This window comes from Motacilla alba, chromosome 14 (assembly GCF_015832195.1).
Source record: "Motacilla alba alba isolate MOTALB_02 chromosome 14, Motacilla_alba_V1.0_pri, whole genome shotgun sequence".
NCBI classification, from domain to species: domain Eukaryota; kingdom Metazoa; phylum Chordata; class Aves; order Passeriformes; family Motacillidae; genus Motacilla; species Motacilla alba.
The window spans coordinates 3,798,633-3,821,804 of NC_052029.1; the positions used below are offsets into that span (position 1 = coordinate 3,798,633).

Below are 23,172 nucleotides of genomic sequence, written 5' to 3' on the forward strand. Positions count from 1 at the left end.
CTCCATCAGAATGTGAAAAAGGAATATTTTTTCTGCCAATTTACACTGTACAGTTTTCATTAGGTTAAAAACATTCCTGGTCAAACCTGGGCGTAGGATTAGGAGCTTGAATACAGTATGTGGGTTATCACCCTTTTTAGTTTACCTAGAAACAAAAAGGTTGAAATTAAGATTTACTTTGTCCTTGTCCACCAGGTTGAAGTAATTAACCTGAATGCCTTAAACATAAGGATTTTCTCATTTGGTTCTTAATTTCTTGTAAAGACTCCATTAATACTTAAATTTCTCCAATCTCTAGTGGAATCTGTTAATCGCCTTACACAGTGTCAAGGAAAATCATTGGTGCAGTGTTTGGAAATGGAGTTAAGTCAAGTGTTCCACTAGTTGCTCTTTGTTAAAATAATTGACATGTTGATTTGTTATGTAAGAAACCTCCTTTATTTGCCTTTCCTATAAAACTTCTCTCCTTTTTTTTTTGTTCCTTTGGAACTGCCTTAAATTATTGGAGTCAGACAGGCAAAATTTTCCCATTATCAAATCTTCTTTTTTATTTTTTTTTTTAATATATTTTGGAAACAAGCAGATAAATTATTCTCTTGACTGCTTTTCCACAAACTAGAGCAGTGTGCTTTCTTCCTGCCACATCCTGCCCCCACTCTGAATGGCAGTGTTCATATTTCAGCCTCTAACGGGAAACTCCTTTTTTGTGTGCTTTCACACCTTTGTGTCATTCCGCAAATTTTTATGCAGGTGAGATGAGAAAAAAGAAAACAACTTTCACTTATCCTGTGTTGCTTTATGTTTAAGTTCCCATTATAGATCTAATTGTGGTCTATTTGCTGCTTCATGTTCTGGTGAATTAGCACTGGGGTCGCAAACCACATTAGCTTTTTTCATCCTAAGCAACATCAGAAAACGTAAACCTGAAGCCTCAAATGATATTTTTAATCTCAGAAAAAAAGCAGTGATTTTGTTCATGTGTTTTTCAATCAACAGCAAGCAAATCAAATATCCATGCTGGCTAAAAATGCTAAGCACAATTGCAATTTGGTGCCAATTGCTGAAAAAGTCAAATTACTTTTAAAAATGTTATTTAAACAAACACTTCAGAGATGCATTAATATATCTGAAATTACTCAAATCATGTTGTAGATATTTATTACACATGTTTTGCATACATTCCAGGTTCCTATTTTTGCTGTGCACCTGTTTTTATGGACATTTTTGCCTTAGGATTATACCCTGGAAGCCCCAGGAAGATGTGCATGTGAGGTGGGAGAAGAGTTACATCCAGTCCATAGTGTTGACTTCTGTTGTTAGTACAGTCAGCAGAGATTATAATGGCAAAAAAAGCTCAGCTAATCTCAGTTCTCAGAAGATTTTTTCATTTTTTTTGTCAGCTTGAGCCCCTGGTTTTTTGTTCTGTGCACTCTATAGAGTGTTGTATGCTACTTGCTTTATTTTTTCAGTTGGTTAAGTTTTATGTCTCTGCAAGAAAATGCAGTTGTATTGAGCAATTGAGAAGATCTGCAAGCACAGCTCCAGAGAGGTCTTCATGTATGGAATTTGTCACTGTTATTTCAATCCGTGAATAGAAAATACTTTGTTTTGAAATTTAGTTTTTGTCTCTGTCTTCTTCATTACCCAGCAGAATGGGTTGGTGGCTGTGGGGATGGGGAAAAGGAGGAGGAGCCCTCCTGTGCAGGGATTTCTTGGGGCTGTAAGAGATGCAAAATGTGAAGGCAGCTCCAGTAGCAGAGAGGAGAGGGCAGAAATGCTGAATATTCCAGCTGTGCTGCAATGGCACATCCCTCTTTCATATCAAATACCTCAGCAATCCCCTTGATTTTATTATTTGTAGTACAACTATTTGTATTGCAGACAGGGTTAGAATTAAGCACAGCTTAATTCTCATTTTGGGCACTAAGGCTCTGAACGTGTTTATTTCCTTGGGATGTATTTTCATACTTGCCTGGTTTACTTTCATATGTTATTGTTGATAGTGTAATTTCTGCAAACCTGCATTGTGCTTTTTAAAATTCCTTTTCACAAGTTCAGAAATAAAACTCCGTGAGAAAAAGCTGTGAAATGAGGCAGGACAAGCCTTACAAATGGCAGAGTAATCCCAGACTGCTGTTTTACTACTATTTCCAAGTTATCTCTGCCTGGAGTAAGAACAAAACTCTTTAATATAGGGCTGCTCTCAAGTTTTATTAAACCGGTTGCTTAGTGTGAAATTAATTTGTTCAGGAAGGAATATAAATCAGCTGAGGTGAAAGAAAATTGATTTTTACACCACCTTTCACTTGTTGCACTCTTAGTAGTATAAGCTTCATTAGACTCTTGGAGTGTTTATAGGTGTTATAAAACGTTTAACACTTGATGTAGTGAGGTGCTTGAAGGGGTTTCAGGCATTAGAGGATTATATTGAGATTCCATTGCTATCAGTCTGGAATTCAGCACACTGGGAAGTAAATGTTTGCTCTGTGTTGTCATTTCAGCCATAAATAGAAACTTTTTGTCTGACACTACAGAACCAATAGATGCAGTGAGAGACTCCAAGATGTGGAAACAATGCTGCAGCATCAAAGGTAAATTTGGTGTCAATAGTTTCACAAACGCAATGGAAGTCACAAAAAGAATTTGGAATTGTGCAGGAATTCATAAATGCTCCAGTCTGGGAAATTTTCATTGTCTGTGTCCCAGCTGCCAGTCCAAGTTCCCAGAAATGTGATGCTGGAGGTGTTTCTCCCTTGCAGAGCATGTATAATTATACTGGTATTATAGTACACATGCTGTTGTGGCAGAGTGTTTTGCCATGAAATAAAAGAACAAGATAGAAAATACAAAAGTACAGAGAAATCTAATCTTGAGAGATATGAGACAGTTCACTTTTTCATTGTATGTCTTAAAACTTTAGCAGTGTAGTTTATTACTGTGTTTTCAGAACTTTTTGGAAATGCAGCAGGTTTTACATATGATGGCAGTAATTTTCTTTCAGACTGTGTAGTAAGTGTGTGCTTTCCTAAAGCCAGGTGATGTAAGGAATAAATGCAATAAAGCCTGTGTTAGGTTTGTGAACAGCAGCTGGTATCAGTGCATTGCTGAGCTGTTCTGCTGAGGGGTGTTACGTTTGGAAAATATGTCCAGAATGCTTCCATGTACTGCAGATCCTCGCTGAATGTGTTCTTGGAGGTGTGTTTGAGCCAGCTGACTCTGTGTACATTGTTGCTGCTGTGGTGGAGCAGCTCGGAAATGAGTTTTCACTCCCTGCACACCTGGAGCAGCAGCCGCGGCTGCTCGTGCCCCCTGGTCTCCTGCCAGTGGAGCAGAGACAGATGCCACTCTAATTAATAGTCACAATTAATATCCTTCATGAATGAAGATGATTGAAGGAAGGCAGTATAAGCAAGGTAATTTTCTCTCTGCTTCCAGAGGTTGATTTTTCTCGTTGTGTCCCCATCCCTGTCCTTGAGTGTTTGTGAGTGTGGCGAGCAGACAAGCCCAGCTCCTGGAGGACACCAGTGTACAGTGCTGGGGGCAGCCCAAATGAAGTTTATTTCAGCAACACTGAAATAGTATTGCTGTGTGCTGATTCTTATCCTTCTAACCAAAGATCTGTATTCACTTAATGAAGTAAAGTTTTTTAACTCTTCACTATTAGCAAATCAGAAATGCTGAAATCAATCTTTCTTCATATTGTGGATTAATTTCAAAATTGTGATAGCTCGATACATAATTTACAGTCCCTTGGACAGAGGCTTTCTCTGAATTATTTGAAGAATGAGGGTATGCTTTAGTTGTTGTTTTAATGGGATTTTATGTGCCTTTAGTCACCTCTGAGGTTTGTTACTGGGGTGCTGCTGTTTTTCTTATGCTTGAGTAACAGCACATCATCTCTGGTTTGCTTCATCATGCCAAGGAAAACATGCAAAGATGAAGCAGGTTATTTCCCACCATTAGAAGGGTATTTTGATTCCAAGGAAGTACAAGCAGTGCATTCCTTTTGCATTAAGAATGCTGGCTTGATTTTACTGGCTCCTACTAAGAAACATCTAATTTCATTGATAGCACATTAACAGAATATCTAACTCGAGTAAAGATGCAACAATAAATCAAATAAAGCAATTACATGAATTGGAGCATCTTTGAAAAGTAGGACAAGTTAGCTGAGTGTGTTATTTATTTAATACCAACTTAATATCACAAGAGCAAACAGTAAGACAGGTAAAGTACATCAAAATATTAATTATATGGATCCATTCTGTAACTTTTAAGAAATGCTTACTTACTGCTCCTCTTCAAGGGAATTGCTGATAGAAGTTAAAACATAACATCTTGAATTATTTACAAGTATCTGAATGATGATGGGTAGATCTAAATGATACCCAGAAGAGCTTTGATATTTAAACTGGACAAAGACTTTTTACCAGTTCTCTCTGACTTGTGGCTCTGAGACTTGAATCATTCTTTCCTGCACAGATTTTCAGACTACAAACCATGAAAGTATGTTTTTGAGCAAAGAAAATAACCTTGATTTGGTTTAGTAGGCTAGATCTTAATCATTATTTAAAATGTTTAATATTGGTTTTTATTCCAAAAGCATTTCCAAAATGTTTTACAAGGTAAGATTAGGGGAAAAAAACCCAAAAATATTGCCATGATTCCTTTAGACAAACTGTTGCCTGACAGCAGTGAGTATCTGATGCTTTTGAAGTGATTGCCTTCTGTAACAAGATACTGAGCCATTTTTAATTTGACTTGGAATAAAATTCCATTGGAGCAAGCAGTTATCTCCTTGTCCTTCTAACAATTTCTCTCAACCCCTGCAGAGATGAAGACACCTTAAAGTGCAGCCAGGCAGGATTTGGTTATTGCCCAGAAGATTGGGTGACTCAGGCTGGGATTTGCAGCTTTTGGTAAATGTGGCAGCTTTTTGAATCCAGTCTAACTCTTGATGAGGTGCAAATAGTAACAACAACTTAGATATTGTAGCTGGCAAACAGCTTGAGGCACTTGGTGGCTGCTCTGGAGGCTGTGGCTGCTCTGCAGCCCTCATTCCCCAGGTCAGGGTCAGCTCCTGCCCAGGGGCACCTCCCAGCCTCCAGGGATTGAGCTCCTGGATGGAGAAGCCAAAGAGCAGCAGAGCAGCTTTCAGGAGGATAAATGAGCTTGGAAAGATCCTGTCTCCTCTGAGCTGCCAGCAGTGGGAAGTGAACTGAGCCAGAGCCAGTTTGGCAGGAAGGATTGTTCACACCCCCGTGGGGAGGGCAGCTCTGAGGAACATCCAGTTTTAGTGTTATTTCAACCACTTCATCCTCAATTTGAGCTCAGGTTACTGCACTTCCATAGCTGCACACTCTAAAGAGAAATGCTGATCTGTTGCTTAGCATTGGAGATGATCTTTTTCAAAGGCTCAGATAAGAAATCCATGAAGAAAAATATTTTTATGGAAATAGAGGAGCTATTGCTTCATTTCTGTATTAAGTCTGAGGAGTGAATGCTGATAGTGAGTGGAATCCCTGAGAAATGTAGCTTTGGTCAAGAAGAGAGTAAGCATGAACAGCACTTTATGCCATAATAATCGTATTTGTATCATCTGGAGATTTAGCTGCTTATTCCCTCTGTAGATTGAAAATAGTTCAATTTTCATGGTATAAACCAGACTCCACTGTGCCTCAGTCCTCTGTATTTTATGTCCTGTGGCATTCACATTCTCTGAAAAAATCCCTTTGCCCAGGATTTGTCTCCTGGGAAGCTGAGAGGCCTCAGAGAAAAGGAAAACAATTCTTCTCTCATTTGCTTCTCCTGTGCTGTGCTCATGTGGAATGTGCTTGGAGATTGTTCACCCACAGGTGATTGTTCCATTGGGTTCTGCTGGGAGTTGTTTTCACTCTTTGGTCAATCAGGGCCAAGCTGTGTCAGGGCTCTGGAGAGAGACACGAGTTTTCATTATTATCTTTTTAGCATTCAGTAAGTATCCTTTCTGTATTCTTTAGTAAAGTTTTGTATTGTGTTCTTTAATATAATATAGTATCATAAAGTAACAAATTAGCCTTCTGAGAACATGGAGTCAGATTCATCATTCCTTCCTGCCATGGGTCACCTCAAATACAATAGTGTCCCACAAAACTTCTGATCCTGAGGGATGTGGGGATAGGGAGGGATCCAGAATTCCTGGCTGAATCCCAACAGGCAGGTCCAGCAGGCAGGAAGAGCTTGGTGCAGGGCTGGAGTTCAGGCTTTATCCCTTGCTTTCTGTTGCAGCAAATCCAGTGCTGGCTGTCCTGGTGCTCATGAAATGTAAATGGAATTAAGGGATGGGACTGATTGTGTAAATTTGGGATTGTTTTGGAAGGCAGTTCTGCAGGAAAACTTGCATGGAGAATGATCAACTGTTAATAGAGGGAGCTCTGTGAGGGTGCAATATGAGGAATCCCTGCACAAAGTGGGATGTTCAAAGTAGTGTGGGGAGTAGGGAAAAAAATGGAATAATTTAAATATAAAAGGCAGTGAAATGTAATGAATCAAAGTATGACTAACAAGGTGATTTAGTGAGACGGAGTTAAGCCGGATGCAATGTGGTTTTAAAAGAAAAAGGTAGATTTAGTAATAGAATTGCAGACATTTGAGGCAAAATACAAAACAGGCAAAAGTGTCTAAGGGGAGCTAATGTTTAGTAACAGTATTTTCAGTGTAAAATCTATCAGAAATTTAATTATAATTTTTTTCATTTTACACCACTTCCTACATCTGTAACATTTACATAACAAACAAACAAACGAACAAACAAAACCACCCCAGGAACAAATTGCCAAGTTGTTGCAACATAAAATAAACATTAAATAGAAAACTAAAAAAAAAAAAAAAAAAAGGGCTATGACTTTACCGTGCCACTGTAAAATAAACAATTTATATATTACTGTACAAAGCACAGTACTAAGCAGTGTTTGATAAAATATGAAATAAAACATGACTAAGACTGGGGGGTAGAATGAAGTTTAAACAGTACCTAGAAATTTGTTCATTGGTGACCCAGCATGGGATTAGTGAGACCACTGGTTAGCTACTATGTTCTGGTAACAGATATCAAGGTTTCAAATACTTCCAGTGATTTTGGCTTCACACCTGACATGCTAAACAAAAGGCATGAATTGTTGGAAGTGTAGGCAAATTCTTAAATGGGTTAAAGTAGTGTATTGCTGGCTGAAAGGATTTGGCCCTGCAAAAAAAAAGAAACTGCATAGCTTATTTGATGTATTCCTGTGTCTGATGAGCACGACAAGGACTGGGGACACAGTGTTCTGATATTGAAATAAAATATTTATTTTGGTGCTTCTTTACAGATATCTAAATTTAGACTAAAATTATATTTTCTCTTTCCATTGTTTCCCTCACTAAATGGCAAGTGCTGTTGTTTCTTTTATAAGAGGAAAATTCCTGATTCCTTTTAAGATTAAAAGAAAAACAATATTCAAAGTGAGCTCTGCGCTGGGAATTTGTATGCTGAGCCTGTCAGACTGTGAATCTTTATTATTACTGAGCTTTATCCTTGAGTACATAGCTTGCAATCCAGTGTGAATATTAAGTGTCAGGCTCAGATGCTCTCTGAGAGATTTGCAGGAGCTGGCAGGCTCCTGTCCCAGCCTTTCAGCCCCTTCCCAGTGATGAGTGGCTTCATTCCCCAGGTGTCACTTTGCTGGGCTGCAGCTCCTGATGCTGGGAGGGATGGAGGGGGTGCCACTGCCTGCAGGCTGGGATTCTGCTGGGGTGCTGGGGAAGGGCATGGAGGAAGGAAAAAATGTGTGGAACTCAGAAATGTGTGATGTTTACAAATCTGGTTCTTTTCCTGCTGAAATAACTCTAGTTAAAAAAACTCACTATTGTATTTGCTAGGAATGCCCTGACAAAGGCAGGAATGATGACTCTGACTCCATGTTCTCAAAAGGCTAAGTTATTATTTTAAGATACTATATTATATTAAAGAATACAATACTAAATTGTACTAAAGAATCCAGAAAGGATACTTACAGAATGCTGACAAGATAATAATGAAAACTCGTGACTCTCTCCAGAGTCCTGACACAGCTTGGCCCTGATTGGCCCAAGAGTGAAAACAACTCCCAGCAGAACCCAATGGAACAATCACCTGTGGGTGAACAATCTCCAAGCACATTCCACATGAGCACAGCACAGGAGAAGCAAATGAGAGAAGAATTGTTTTCCTTTTCTCTGAGGCTTCTCAGCTTCCCAGGAGAAAAATCCTGGGCAAAGGGATTTTTCAGAGAGTGTGAATGCCACAAACTCACCTTTTTTGTTTATCCATAAATAACCAACCTGGCCCTAAGAGTTTCCCACTGATGTCTATGGGTTGCATAATTTATACTTTTTAGTTCTTTTTTTCTCCCATGGAAAGTCATGTTACTCTTGGGGAAAATCTGCGCCTTGACACAGCTGAGCTTCCTTCTTTTTCCTTCTGATCAGAGGAGAGCACTTCACCTCCACTGTGGGATCTGCATGGACTGCTCCCTACATGTGACTTCACATTTTGCAATCATTTTCAAATTGCACCTAGCTGGGAGCAACAACAATAAATAATTCTTTCAGCCCAAGGCTCTCCTGTGTTGTATAAAACAAACACTAACTTGTCTTTTGAAATCAGTTGTAGTCATTTTTGTAGCAGGAGAAAATCTCCAAACTTGCCAGGCTTAGATTATTTTTTTTGCCTTTTTTTCAGACTGAAATGATTTTTCTGCATGAACAGTAAGAACCCCTTTGATAAAACTACAATAGCCCCTGTGCCAAGGGTGCAGTAACCTCTCCCCTCTGGGCAGTAATGGCCTGTGGTGGGTGCCACAGGCTGGGGATGCCTCCAGCATGGTTTGTGATATCTGGGGGAAGGCTGGACCCCTGCAAGCCTTGATCACCTTACGAAAGTCCATTTTCCTGGAGATTGGTGTTGTCAGCTGATCCATCCCACCCCCCTCTGTCTCCAGTGTGTGAATTGATGCTTTTATTTTCTGTGGTGATAGAAATGTCTTTGGATCAGAAAATTTGGTGTGTCTACCCAAATTAGATTTTTTCCTTTGCTTTGCTCCAGTCTGTGGAATGAGATGGACCTTCTTACTATTATTTTTCTGTTAGGGCTCAGAGATGTAGCCTAGAGTTGTGCTGTTTCTCTAATAATAATTATATCATAAATCACAAAGCTGTTGGATAAACTGGTGGGCTTTAGTTTGTTTTTATTTTTTCTTATTCTGGTCCTTGATTTCAAATGTTATTAGCATCTACATTTCTTAAGCAATGTCAAAATTTCTGGTAAAAATAATAACCAAGAGCTAAGTTTACCATTCTTCTCTCTACATGGGCTATTTCTCTCCGAACTGCATTGCTTATAGAGCTGTGATTTATTTCTTGACCTGTGATAGATGAGAGAACCACTAGTTTAAAAATGCAGAATGCAAAGCCTGTATTCTGGAAGTGCAATGTTCCTGCTTCTCGGTGTTTGTCAGGGCTAACAGCTCACCACTGGAATTGGTGGGAGGACTTCTCTAGTGGCAGATGAGGACAGTTAAGCCTTTTTCAGATCATTTCGTTATTTCAGTGCCTCCTTTGAGCACATTCTTCCCTAGGATTAGTGATGAGTGGTCTCTGGCAGGCACAGCTGTGTGTTGCCATGGCTAACATGGGAGCAGCACTGCTGCTCCTGGTGGGATTTTCTACCTGCTCATGGGGCTACTGTGCTCTAGGCAAGTGAGGAGAAACAAACAAACAAAAAACATGAGAAGAAAAGCTCTGGGACTCGTAAGAGTCACGATGGCAATAGGAATGGGGAAACTGTGCCCTGGGCTTTGCCCCTGCCCTGCATTGGCAGAGGAGCTGACTCTCCTACAGCTGAGGCTCTGCCTCTGAGCTATCTCTACAGCCAAAATTCTGAAAGGTCTTCTTGTAAGAGACCCACATTCCTTTCAACTTCATGATATGTTTGCTTAATCCTACAGGTTTTATGCTGAGTAAATATGTAAACATCCATATGGCCTCAGCCACAGGAGTAACCCTTTTTAACTCAGTGGCTTACCTTCTTTTTTAGGTATTTATTTAAACCTTCTGGCAGTTTCAGTCACAGGCAGGGGGATATACATAGTAAATGATGGTTTTATCTCGGGTAAGATATGGAAATAGAAGCAAGGATAGCTTGAGGTTGTCCCAGTCTAGTTCTGTGTTGCAGCACATGCAGCCCTGCTGCCCTTCAGGACTCAGATGGGCACAAAGGACTTCTTACCCAGCTTGTACAATATTTTAAAAGTAATATTTTAACAGATCTGTGCCATTTTTCCTCCGTATCACCATGCAGCTGTGAAGGCAGTGGTGGTTACAGACTCCACTGCACACACCTTTCAGTTGATATGTTGAAGTTCTTCTCTTTTACCAGTCTTTGTTGCACAGAATATGCACCAAAGGGCAGAGCCCTACAAAAAGGAAGCACCTGGAGAGCCGTGTCAAAGGTTATGGGCAGAGCTGAGATTGAGTCTATTCTGACCTTTGCAGTGTCTGGCCTCATGTACAGATACAAACAATGCAGAATAGAGCATCAACCAGCAAAAACAGTGCAAAGCACTAACGTTTGCATTTAATATTTCAAATCAGTTCTTATGCCAATAGAAGCTATTCAATTTTAAGTGCTATTTGGACAAATCCCTGCTCACTTTCACCAAATCTCAGTGTTTATCCTCCTATCACAGAGAAGACTTCCGTGATTCCTGTGTACAAAAATACGGTCTCTGCATCCCTTGGATTCCAAATGTGCTGTGTACCATTTTCATTTTGAGACAAAAAATTACTTAATTTTGTAGGATTAGAGACTGAGACTTCATAGATGATTATTTTCAGAGGACTTTACAGCATTCTTCATTTCGTAGTGAATATTTGCTTCTGTCAATAACTGCAGCTGCCTTCTTAATAGTCTTCATGCTGTTACCCTTTGCAGTACCCCATGGATCCCACATTGCATTCCTGCACCTGTAGTTGGTTGTGCTTTTTCCCTTCCACACAAAGCTTCCTTCCTGACGTTGTATCAGGTGGTTTTTCCCCTCCTTGAGTTTCTTCTGTGTCCTCCTCACAGGGTACAGCCTGAGCTTGGTGCTTTGTCCTTCCAGGTTCTCCGTCCCAGGCCACCTTGATCCCATCCTGCTCCTGTCACACAGAGCATTCCCTGGGACATGGGGCCCCCTCTCCATCACTCCTGGGAGGAAAAGGGAACCTGAGAGGGTCTGAACATGCATCCAGCATGTCCCTGGTGGCTGTGGCTGCACTGAGGGCCAGGTCTGAGCCCTGTGACTCGCAGTGCAGGTGTCCCTGGGCCTGGGGCAGCTCCCAGGAGCTCTGGGCTGTCCCCAGGGAGCACAGCCAGCTGGGTCTGGAGAGCAGAGCCAGCTCCTGAGACAGGAGCTCCACTTGATGCCTCAGGTTTCAGCTTTTCTATTTTTCAGATTCTGTGCTGCTTTAGTGTGTGGGTCTGAGCTTCATATTATGGGATGGTGAGCTCTCTGCACAGAGCAGGGACACAAAACAATTCCTTCTCTAGCTGGGGACCAAGGACAAATGATCCAAATCTCAGCCCAGGAGCACAAACAACGTGGGCTGAAGAGAGAAAAACAAGCAGGATGGGAGTGCATGGGCTAAAGCTGGAATTGGACAATGAACTCCAATATGCAAATGAAGCAGAACTGATCAAAGGGAGAGACCCCATGGGCACTCGTGCATTTTGGGACCATTTTGGTTCACCTTGGGTGCAGCCCTGGCTGGGCTCTTGTGCTGCCCAAGGTGCATCCATGGAGGCCTTTTAATAAATCCCTGCTTTATTCCTTAGCTCTGTCCAGCCTCTGTTCTAGGGCAGCCTTCTCAAGGCATCACTGACAGCCCCAGGATCCATCTGGGGACTCCAGGAGCAGCAGCCCCTTGGGATGGAGGGGGACAAGGGGACCCTTGGGCTCTGGAGTCCCCCCAGGAACCCAGAGGCTGGAGAGGAGGAGCAGTGTAGTCAGAGGGCCATGTCTGAGGGTCAGCCAGGCTGGGGGTGGAAACCCCTGGCACAGTTCAGGCCAGGGCCCAGAGCCTGAGAAATAATCTTTTTTCCATTGTGATAGGAAATGCTGTTCTGTAAAGTATTCACTGCAATGATTGAATTAAAAAAAAATAGCCATAGTAAGGTGATGCTTAAGATTCAGGATTAAATTTAATGGTAATAAAGTGCAGCTAGAAATGCTCAGTAAATGGTTTCAGTCCCCTCTTCTAAGGCTAATCAAGGCAGTGAGCTGCTCTGTGTTGAGTATCCTGGCATAAATATCAAATGTGGTTTATCATATTCCAGTTGCATTTTGTTTTTTCTCCTTTTCCCTTTTTTTTAACCTGATGTTCTGAGGATTTCCTTTTAGTGCCTACAAACATCTCCTTTTGACAGACACTGCAAATTAAAAGATATGGCTGGGCAAAGGAAACTGGAACCCAAATATGCCCCCTGGGTTTTCATTTACAGTTAGAAGCTACAGACACAATTACTGCTGACAGAAATGCAGAAGCCAGTGGCAGAGTGCATGTGGCAGTAGAGTCGTGCCAGGCAGTAATTGGGAAGATTATTTTTAATCAGAGCATATCCTACAGCCCAAACATTAGAAATCTCTTGTAAGGCTGACAGGAAATTAAACTGAGACCAAACAAAAAAAGCCTCAAAATAGAAGTAATATGGTTAGAAGTCTAATGATGGCAGAACTCACTGCTTGTTGTATTTGGTTGTTATCTAAAGGGAATGGCTTTTAACTTGCAGCAAGAGATATCATTGTTTAATTGCATTTTTAGAACAAAATTAAAAAATATCAGATTAGATCAATTTAGACGTAGGCTTTTGATAAAGGTCTGAAGCAGTAGATGTTAAGTCAGGCTTAGTAATTGTGTATATGTATTAGTAGTGATTTTTATTATTGCTTTAGGTAATTTTTTTTCTTTAATATAATGCTTAACGAAGCCACTTCTACTGGAAAATAATAACATGTCTGGGATACTCTTAGAATGCTTGGATCTAGTGATATTTTTGAAGCCTGGATGGCCTGGGCTCTGTCTCAGTGACCCTGCAGAACAACCTCAGCTTGCTGGGGCTGCCTGAGCTGCTGCCCTGAGGGAGAAGCCCTTGGGGTGTCTCAGTACTGACACTTTTACGTGGAAACACTTCTTCATTCTTAAGTGAATCCTAATAGATCACCATCTGTGCCAAACTTCTCCCTGCACACTCACCTGGGCTCCCTCCAGCTGCCTGTGCAGTTTCCCTTGTCTCTGAGCAGAGCAGGAGCACTGTGGTCAGGTTCTGCTGTTCTTGGTGTGCCTGTCACGTGCAGATGTTGTAACACCAGCTGCAAGCAAAACTTGGCTGACTGGGAACTTATTTCTTAGTCATAGGAGTGCAAAACTTGCCTGTTTCGTGTGTTGCCACAATTTGTGGCAGTTGTGGAAAAGGAAATTTGGCCCTGGAAATGTGCATGTGCTGTTTCTCCACAGGATTGCTTGTAGCTGTGTGGGCAGCTCCCAGTGGCATTTTGTGTAGTGTGAAGAACAAGGTGTAATGCCCAAATCCAGAGCCAGCCAGGTTATCCCGAGGCCTGCAAATAGGATTTTATCACAATTACAGTAGAGGTTTTTCACACAAAATTACTGGCATTTTCCAGCTTCTTCCTGTAGTTTTCTTCTACTGGAAGTTGCTCCATAAAGTCACGTGAATATGCCTGAAATCCTGCTCATCGTTTAGTTATTGCCAGGGTAGCTGGGTAACAAATTCAGTGTACTTGGTAAGGCAGAGAATTTCAGTCTGTACAAGCCCTGGACACTGTGACCTGCAGTGGAGTAGGTGATGGAATGTCACCAGTGCTGTGGGATTTGCCCTGCCCAAGGAGCTGCCCTGAGCTGGCTGCTGGTGCCAGGGGGCTGCAGTGCCCAGCAGGGCTGGGTGTTCCCTTGGGTGGACAGAAATCTGTACAGAGTGGCAGTTTCTAAGGGTGCCACTCTTGCTTTTGCCCAACAACACATAAATGAGAAGAAACTTGCGTGTTCAGCTCCAAAACTGGTTGTTGGGAGGGTTGGGGCAGTCAGGCAGCTGCCATTGCTGCTGAGAGCAGCAGTGTGAAGCTGGCTCTCAACTCCAAGAGATGCTCCCCTAGTGATGGCCCAGCTCCAAGGAGACAGAAATTCAAGTGTTTGCTGCTCCTGCTTGTCACCTTTCCAAACTCTGAAATTCTTTTATCAGGAGGTGTGATCATTGCAATCCTGCCTGGCATGTCTATTGAGCATGTGCCTTTCTGCTGCTGGTGCTTCTTGTTCCCATTTTTCCTCTGTTGCATTAGAAAGAAACTTCGCCGATTTTTTAAAATTTTTATTTATTTCTTTTGTTTAAAGTAAAACCACATATAAGGGGCAGGAGATTTCATGAAAAAATACCCTAAATGTTTACTGTCAGGAGCTTTACTGAAGTGGATAAAAATGTGTTAAATTTACTCACAGAATGAATTGATTATGCTCTGACCTAGGTGTGTATTATCCATGGAGACTCCAAACATGAACAAAAAATTCTATTTCCAGGAGTATTTGTATCAAAGAGTACATATTGCACGTGGAAATGAAAAATGCATGTAGGGAGAATCTGTTAGATAAAACATGGCTGAGCTTACTGTACCTACTAAAATTCAGTGAATAATTCAGTAAAATGTTACATGTCACAGCTGCTCATTAATAAGAATGGCATGGAATAGTGTTACCCAACTGGAATTCCCGAATATGTGCTTATAAAATATATTCTGAATGCCCCCCTTTTGGTTATGCATTTTATGAAAATTTTTCTTTTGCAAAAATACTGCAAATTTTCAATTGAAGGATACACAAAAAGCAAATTACAGTGGTGTGTTCCTGCTGAAACAGAAACCTGTGCTGGGGAAAATTTACAGTTATAGCTAAGTAATGTCTATTTTAGTAGGTAAATTTGCAATGAAAACATATATTTTGGTTTCAAATGCATTGCAAACTGTGTGAACCCATTTACTATCCATGCAATGTTTAATAAATAATAAAATGTTTAATAAATAATAAAATCCTGCTTTGTGAATCAATAACCAGATTTTGCTGTTTTGCTGTTTGGCTTTGTGCTACAATAAAAACCCACCTCTGACCCAACAGGGTGTGCAGTGGCAGCCCGAGCAGTGCATTAGCAATTGTATTTTTTGTAGGATCTTTCTGTGAGGGCAGGGCACAAGCAGGAGCTGCCCTGATCCTTCATTCCCAATAAGAATGTGATTTTCTCTCCCCAGGAAACTCCACAGAAGCCCCATGCGAGTGGTGCCTATTGTTTCCATGAGCAGAGCCTCCTCTCAGTAAGTCCCTGGCTTTTTGTCTTGCCTGTTGATTTCCCCAGATCTCTCCTGTGCTCTCACAATTAATGCAGAAATCCCTGGGACTCTCCAGCTTGCTGCATCGCCAGGCTAATAGAGCACAAGTAAAGGGTCTGAGGGCTTTCAGTCTTCAGTGAGCAGTGACATCCTGAGGAAATAGTCTTGCCTGGTTCTGGCTGTAGGTTAAAGTGATTTTCTCTTGTGTTTCCCTTGTGTGTGTTTGGGTTGTGTCACTGTCGTGTTTGTGTCACCTTTGGCTGATTACTTTGTGTACAGACTACTCACAGACACTTTTTGCCCTCAGAACAGCTCTGGATAATTAATTCATCATGCTGTCCTTTAGAAAATGCTCTCCATAAAGTCAGAATAGGGAATATCATGAATTAAGCTCCAAAATTTATAGGACATGTGAAAAAAGTAATTGTACTGATCTGTTTTTTGCCTTTTCCCTTTCTGAGAAGAGGCTTTCAAATCCAAAACACTTGTTGCTCAAAAATAAATAAATAAATTGTTGCTCAAAAATAAATTCCATACTTGGAATTTATTCTTTAGTAAACTTTTTCTTTGTCGTACATACATAAAAATAATAATGATTAAGCACTTTTTTTTCAGGATATAGCTTTCTATATTTATGGTAAACACAGAAGTGTGACACAAAACTGTGTAATTCGTGGTAGATGTGTATTTTATACTTAAACAGTTTTTAATAATCCTCTGCTTAAAATAAACTCCAGTTCTCAGATATTTTGTATTATGTAGTGAACATGGCTTATTCTCTATTAGACTGAGTATATTTTTGCTTTATATACATTTATAATTACACTCTTCGTTGTTCTGTGTTGCACCTGGGTATTGACAAAATAATAGACTATGTTCACTTTTTTCTTCCACTGTATTCATGTGAGAAGCTGAGTTCTGCCCCAACACACAAAGTTTCATGTCACCGAAAAATTAGACACACAGTCCTTGCTAGAAAAAAAAGAGTTTTGCATTTATTCTCCTACACTGAACACAATCTTCCTCCTAATGCCTTTGAAACAAGATTTCATTATTTCAAAAAGACTGCCTGGCTTACTGGATGGAAAAAAAAAAAAAAAGCCTGTTCATCTTGAGGATAGATTTAAATCAATTCTGTAGTGCTCAGCATGCTTGTTGCTTTTAGCTTTTCCTCTATCACGAACAGTATTTTTTAGCACAGAATAACCTTACAGCCCTTAGCAGAATTTGATGCAATTGACAGCTTTTGTTAGAAAAATTCTGGTAAAAATTGCACGAAGGAGGTTGGGGTTTCCAACCCAGGGGAGACAGCGGTCCCTGGGATAATCACAGCATGTTTTGAGGAAGCTAACAGTAATTTGGCTGTGAACACAATGCCTCAGTAGCTATAAATTTAGTTTCCAGGAAAAGATATTCATTTTTTCCCTCAGCCAGCTAAAGCAGAGGTTTGGGGACCTAGAAGAAGAAAGAAGAAGAAAATGCTTGTTTGGAGCCTGAGGAAGGTTTAATGCTCCTGAACCTCCACGTGCATCATTTGTTGATTATTTTCCTGGTGCCCATAACCAGCAGCAGGACTCTCCATCAGCTGAGGGGTCCCTGTGTCAGCAGGCTCAGCCCCAGCCCTGAGTGTTGCCTGGAAACAGCTCTGGATGGGAGCTGGCTCCTGGCAGCTCCATCTGGCTGGGCGGGATGCCCTCCTCACCCCCGGGACATGGGGCACAGCTACCACACTGCTGAAATGCTCTGTCCCCTTCCCTGCCTGAAAAAAAAGCATTTCAAACCAGAAATTCCAGTCCAGCACTCAGGTGTTGAGGTGTTGGAATTGCATGTGTTGAAATGAATATCTGCTCCTTCTCAAAATCTCTTGTAATAATTGAATTTTGTATTCAGTGTCCTTGGGTTGAATTTCAGTTCAATTCCTAGCTATAGTTGCTTTGCAGTGTTTTCCTGTTTCATTTTGATAGAGAAATATGTTGAGGTAAGTCTAGTTTTGACCGCCTAGCTACAGAGAAATCCTGGATTTTAAAATTCAGTTTCACAGCCTATGGATTTGGGTGTTTGACCTTCTGTTAATGGTGCAGTAATGCCTCCAGTACTCCAGCAAAGCTGCAGTGCATTGAGCAAACCAGTAAACAAAGCAATAGAAGACAGCTCCAGAAAACCACTGAAAATAAACATGACAGGCAGAGGAGATAGAATTGTTCCAAATATACAGTGGGAAATCAAGGACAAATAGTGACTGGCAGGGGGTCTGTAGCAGAAATGGATGTAAAACCCAGATAAAGCAGAGTCTTCACTGATTGCCTGGTGTGGAGAGGTTTTCCCATTGCCTGGAGACCAAGTGGGATTGCCTGAGGTGGGGATGCTGCAGAGGGCAGTGCTGGGAGCAGCACCCTGCTCTGGCTGTGCTGCCCCAGCCCCAAGTGAAACCCAGGAGCTGGGGGGATCTGTGAGTGCTGGCAGGGGAAGCTCACTGAAGGGCTCTCAGCTCACAGGGCTGGACACTTGGGCTGGGCTGCATTTCTCTGAGCTTATCCTGAACGAGGAATTGCTGTGCTTTGCCCTCCCCTATACGCTTCCCTTGCCTGAAACTGCAATCCTTTGGCAAACAAGACATTTCCCTTCTGTATTGCACTGGAGTTCTCTGAAAAAAAGAAAATAAATCAGAAGTGTTTCAGTGTTTGGCAGAAAGTTTCTACAATTCTTGCCATTCTGTTGTTTTTTTCTGACTCTTCAGGTTGTGCATGCAGCAACAGCTGTTCCATAATTTGATAAACATACTGTAATTAAGTGATCTTGTTTATTAGTAACACCTTTCCTTGCCTAGGAGATTTTAAAGTAACAGAGAAAAGATGAGCCAGGGGTGCTGCTTCATGTTAATTTGACAGCTTCATCCTTTGGCAGGTCTGCCATGGCTGTCCATGTTTTAAACCCTGCTGAATGTAAAGATATTTATGCTAAAAGGCTTTTGCTCTCCAGTCTTACCTTGCAGAGCAGTCTGGCAGTGAGCAGAGGCACCTGCAGGAAGGGCTTATAAAGCCAGTGAAAGAAAGGCGTTTAAACCCCTTTCCTCTAATTTTAGAGTGAGCTGTGTTTTCCTTGGAATTCTAAACACGCAGAACAAAATAAGGGAGAAATAGCTGTAACAGCATTGAAAATATTATAGGGCATTATGAGTCCTTTTTTCCCTCTCATTAAACACATCTTGAAAAATTGTTAAAACAATAAATTTATTTTCCAAAACATCATAGCCTGCCATAGAGGAGTCTGAGGAGTTTAGTGTGATCTAGGGATTTCCAGCTGAGAGGTGTGGAAAAAAAAGAATTGTGAAAGAGACCTATTCTAAAATACCACAATTCTCTTAGAAAGAAACCAATATTATAACTTTATTCTAAAAAATATAGAAGAAAAAAAATTAATGACGGTACTCTTTTTTTATTCATCTCTCTCTATTCTGATGCAGTCTGAATGAGAGTATTAGTCTAGAGAGTTGAATATTTTTTAAATTGCAGCACTTTGAATTACTGATATGCGCAAATTACAGTAAAAAAGGGATGAAGAATGGTAGTTAGACAACGTAAATGATGCAGTAAGTTCTGCTCCATTACTTTATCTCAGCTAGGATGGGGAACTGTTTCGTTGTTAGGATCTGCTCCACTGTCACATTATTCATTGTTGTTTTGCAATATCTTCAAATATCTTCAACAGTTATTGTAGGAATTCATTAAAGACCAGGAGCAGCGAGGCATTTGCCCACTCCTAATGATGAGCAGCAGAATATTCTCATGGATGTTGTTGCTTTTTGCTTCAGAAAAAGCTTAACTAGGGTAGCTGAGCCTGACCTGTGTCGGGTTTATCTTTTTTTTTCCCTAGTGCTGCTGCGAGGTAATTCAGTGTTAGGTGGCTGGTTGGTAATATTGCTTTTCCATTAGTTAGATATGTTTCAGTAGATATGTGCTTTCCTGTTTAGAGAGCTAAATATACTTATTTTGTTTAATCTGGTGGGCTTGGGATTTTTTAAGTCTGCGTGTTCCAAGGTTTCATTTACCTCAGGGGAAGAAAATGTTATGGGCTTTTTCCTTGCTGTCATTAATGTGAAGTTTTTATGAGTAAAATCACCATTTTTTTGGATGAAGGAGCAGTTATGTGGGAGCAGGTTGATAGGAGTTACTGTTAAACCACTGCTATAATTTGTCATTTACTGAATGGTAAAAGGGCGACAAACCAGAGTATCAGTGCTCTGCTTGTGATTTACGGGTGGTTCTGCTGCTCAGTTCACTGAAACCATGATCTTCCTACAGAAATAAAGGAGCTCTCCTTGTTTAGATTGTGCTTTATCACTGCTGCAGGTGATTTCTGTGTTTATTTGGGCAGTAAAGTTACTCTCTCAGAGCAGATTCAGGAGCATAAGGCTCACTGAAATCGAGTAGGACATCTTGAAAACAAGAGGCAGATTTGTAACATGAGGGTTTTTTGAAGTATCATTTTAGATTATCACAAATTATAACTAAAATTAGCATTTCCTTTGCCCGTACACAAATGTACATGTAAAGAAATATTGTAACAATTTCCTAATTTCTCCTTCTTCTCTTTTAAGAATTCAGTCCCTATTTCTTTCTGATGGATTATTCTGTGAACTTTCTAAATTCTCTATCTTCCCAAGTGGTGTTTTGAGTTAACCAAGTAAAAGCCTTGGGGGTTAAATACAGCCTGGCCTGGGCCTGTGAATTTGCTGTACCTAGCAGCCTCTTTTCTGACACCACTGAGATTCTTCCTTCATAAATATCACAGTGCAGATATTTTCTTACTCAGACTTGATGAAAATTTCCACATGCATGTAAACACCCAAAATACTTGCGCTGGCAATTGTTTGCACTCTGGATATTCTCCAGATTGCAGCATTAGGGGGGTTTTGATCAAGTTCATTTCCACAGCTCCGTGGCATTTAAGAGCTATCAAGCCCCAATATTCCTGTGAGATTAGTATGTGCTATTATCTCATTATTACAGAAGGAGAAGCCAGAAAATTGAGCAGCCTGAGTGATGTGCCAGGAGAAGGACTATAGCAGAGCTAGGATTTGAATTCATGTTTCTCAAATCCCAAATCATTGCCTACGTTCTTGGGCCATCTTTCCTCTGCTCTGCCTCTAATGCAGTAACTTTTATTCTTAATGATTTTTTCATTTAACAGTGAAAAAGACCTTATAATTTCATGCTCCTTCCTGTCTCATAAAATTTGAAATTTTTTTCCTTAAGAAAATCCTGCAGTTATTAAATGTGCATGGAAAGTGTGTGATATGCAAAGTCCTATCAGCACAGGGCAAAGCTAATTGAAATACGACATTCCTAGTGATGATCTGGGTCATGTCAAGGGTGTCCCCATCCTTTAATGAAGATATACACTTGATCCCCTTCTCTTTGAAGAGCTTACAGACTTCTGAAACTTTTATTTGGTTATGCAGGGTGGAGGTGCAGCCACGGCAGGCACTTGGGCATTCAGTACAGCAGATTTTAAACCTGGCCAGGTGCTCTGGGTTTTGGGGTGTGCTGCTGGAGGGAAACACTGCTGCTGCCAGTGAGTGCTGCTCCGTCCTGAATGCAGCTGCAGCCTGAGCCTGCCTGGGGCACCAAGGGCTGGCCAAGGACAGGGAGAGCCCTGAGCCTCAGCACGGCACTCAGGGTCACAGTGAGGTCCCTCAGGGTCAGAGTGGGGTCCCTCAGGCTCAAAGTGTGGTCTTTCAGGGTCAGGGTGAGGTCCCTCATGGTCAGAGTGGGGTCCCTCAGTGCTGTGGTCAGAGGGGAATCACTGTCCCTGCACACAGAGCGCTCAGAGCCCATCTAATGCCGCTATAAATGGCATTTATCCTGATCTGAGGTCCTGCTGAGCATACCTGGGCCTGGTCCTCTTCCAGTGGGGGAATGTCTTTACTGCTCATGGAAATGAACAGGAGCATTGGATTGCAAGAATTTAGAGGTGGGGAAAATTTCATTTCCTTTTTGGCCCACCATTACATTTGAGGTTAGTTACTGAGTTCACAAGTCTGTGTTGTGGTGTAATTCCTGTGTAGCACAGGCACAACCAATAAACAACAGCCTTTGTGGGAATTTTTATTTCTCCTGCAAGATGTGTTAGAAGTCATATAACTGATAGGTCTTTCAATTTTGGATATGGGGTGGCAGTTGGAAAATGCATCTCTAGGGAGGAAGAAGAGCTCTGGGGAGTAAGGAAGATCTGTTGATGCAAAATGAAAAGTTTATCCTCACACTACATTGTTTGAGAAATTTAAAGAGGTGAAACAACATGAGTTTGGCAAAGTAGATTTTTATCTGGCAGCATTTACTTTTCCTTCAGGAGTGTTTAATATCAGAAACTGAGATGTGCCTCCCAGAACTGCTTCTGACTGTGGACCTTCCTAGGAGCCCACTGCACTGTGGAACATTCTAGAACTTACCACTGGGATTCAGCAGTGTGGGGTTTCTCACCAGGGAGTGAACCCTTTATCTTTTACTCTATTGAAATGTGTTTACACCTGTTAATGCATTAGGGAGAGCAGTTTGTCTGTGACCTAACAAAACCCATTGCACAAAAACAAAACCCTAATCAGGGCAAGCTTGGGCTGGTGGGTCAAAGAGCTGAGTTCTTGGCTGTGGGTGCAGAGGGAGGGCTGTGTCCTCTCCTAAATTCCTAAATTCTTGTGCAGCTCCAGCTCACTGGTTGAGGAGGGAGAGTGAGAAAAAAGAAGAGAAAAAAAAATAAATAAAGACAGCCCTGATGCTGTGCAAACACTGCTCAGCCACAGCCTGGCAATAGCAATAAGACCCTTACCAGCACTGCTTTAGTCACGAATCCAAAACACAGCCCCACATGGGCTGTATTTGCATTTCTGTGATGGAAATTAACCCTACCCCTGCCACACCTGTAATGCTCCTCTTTTTTTTCCTCTGTGAAGTTTCTGCTTTCCTCAGTTGCACCCCAGAGGAAATTTCATGAGCACACCTAGAAAAGAGAAGAGAAGCACTGGCAGGGTGGTTTTGTTTGTTTGAGAGTTTGTTTTTGTGGGTTTTTTTTCCCTTATCTTGAAGGATAGTTTACACAGCTAAATGACACAGTTATAAAAAATATATATATGTTGGACCTACACTGAGAAAAAAATTGATCTGAAATCCTTCACAAATTATGTTTTTATCAAGACCAAGATGTTGTGTACTATTGATTTTCAGATCTGCAGAGCCTACAAGTAATAGAAATTGCAGAGACAAAATAATTTAAGATGGTTTTCTGTCTTTTGTGTGAGCCAGGTTAGGATATTGAAGAACAAATCAATTTCTTTGCCACTCAGATTCCTTGAAACCCAAAAGAAAATTTCAGCATGAGTTATGGTTTCCAAATATTTGTATTTTCTGGTTCCAAGTTTTTTTCCTGTAGGCAATAGGCCCTGTTTTGTCTGACAAGCTTTTTTGCACTTTGGTCACTAGTAGCACAACAGGGAGCCATAAAGAAAAGCATGCAGGAGGCAGGAGCACCATGGATGAAACCTGGCAGCAAAAATGTGAACTAGAATTATGCAAATATCTCATTTTAATAGCAAAATCTGCAGAGGATTCAATCCAAAGTTAGAGGGGAAATGATGAAGTGGCAGAAGCCACTGGGACTGGGCTCTACTCCCCTGTGTGCTCTGATCCCACTTTGAGAGATCAGTTCTGCTAAAACTGTTGGATAATCTGACAATGGGAGCTGGGTGGATCAGGGC

The 23,172-nt window shown here is 41.2% G+C and overlaps 1 protein-coding gene across 24 annotated transcripts in view; it reads left to right on the forward strand.

Moving 5' to 3' along the window:
* RBFOX1 (RNA binding fox-1 homolog 1) overlaps window positions 1-23,172 on the forward strand; it is a 1,167,310-nt gene that overhangs the window by 488,660 nt on the left and 655,478 nt on the right. For 23 of the 24 annotated variants that reach the window (XM_038151507.1, XM_038151462.1, XM_038151474.1 and 20 more), the window contains one exon: window positions 15,345-15,407. The exons of the other annotated variant lie outside the window; for it this stretch is intronic. In XM_038151507.1, the coding sequence (XP_038007435.1) occupies window positions 15,345-15,407 (63 nt within the window). The remainder of the gene's footprint in view (window positions 1-15,344; window positions 15,408-23,172) is intronic. 24 annotated transcript variants of the gene reach the window in all.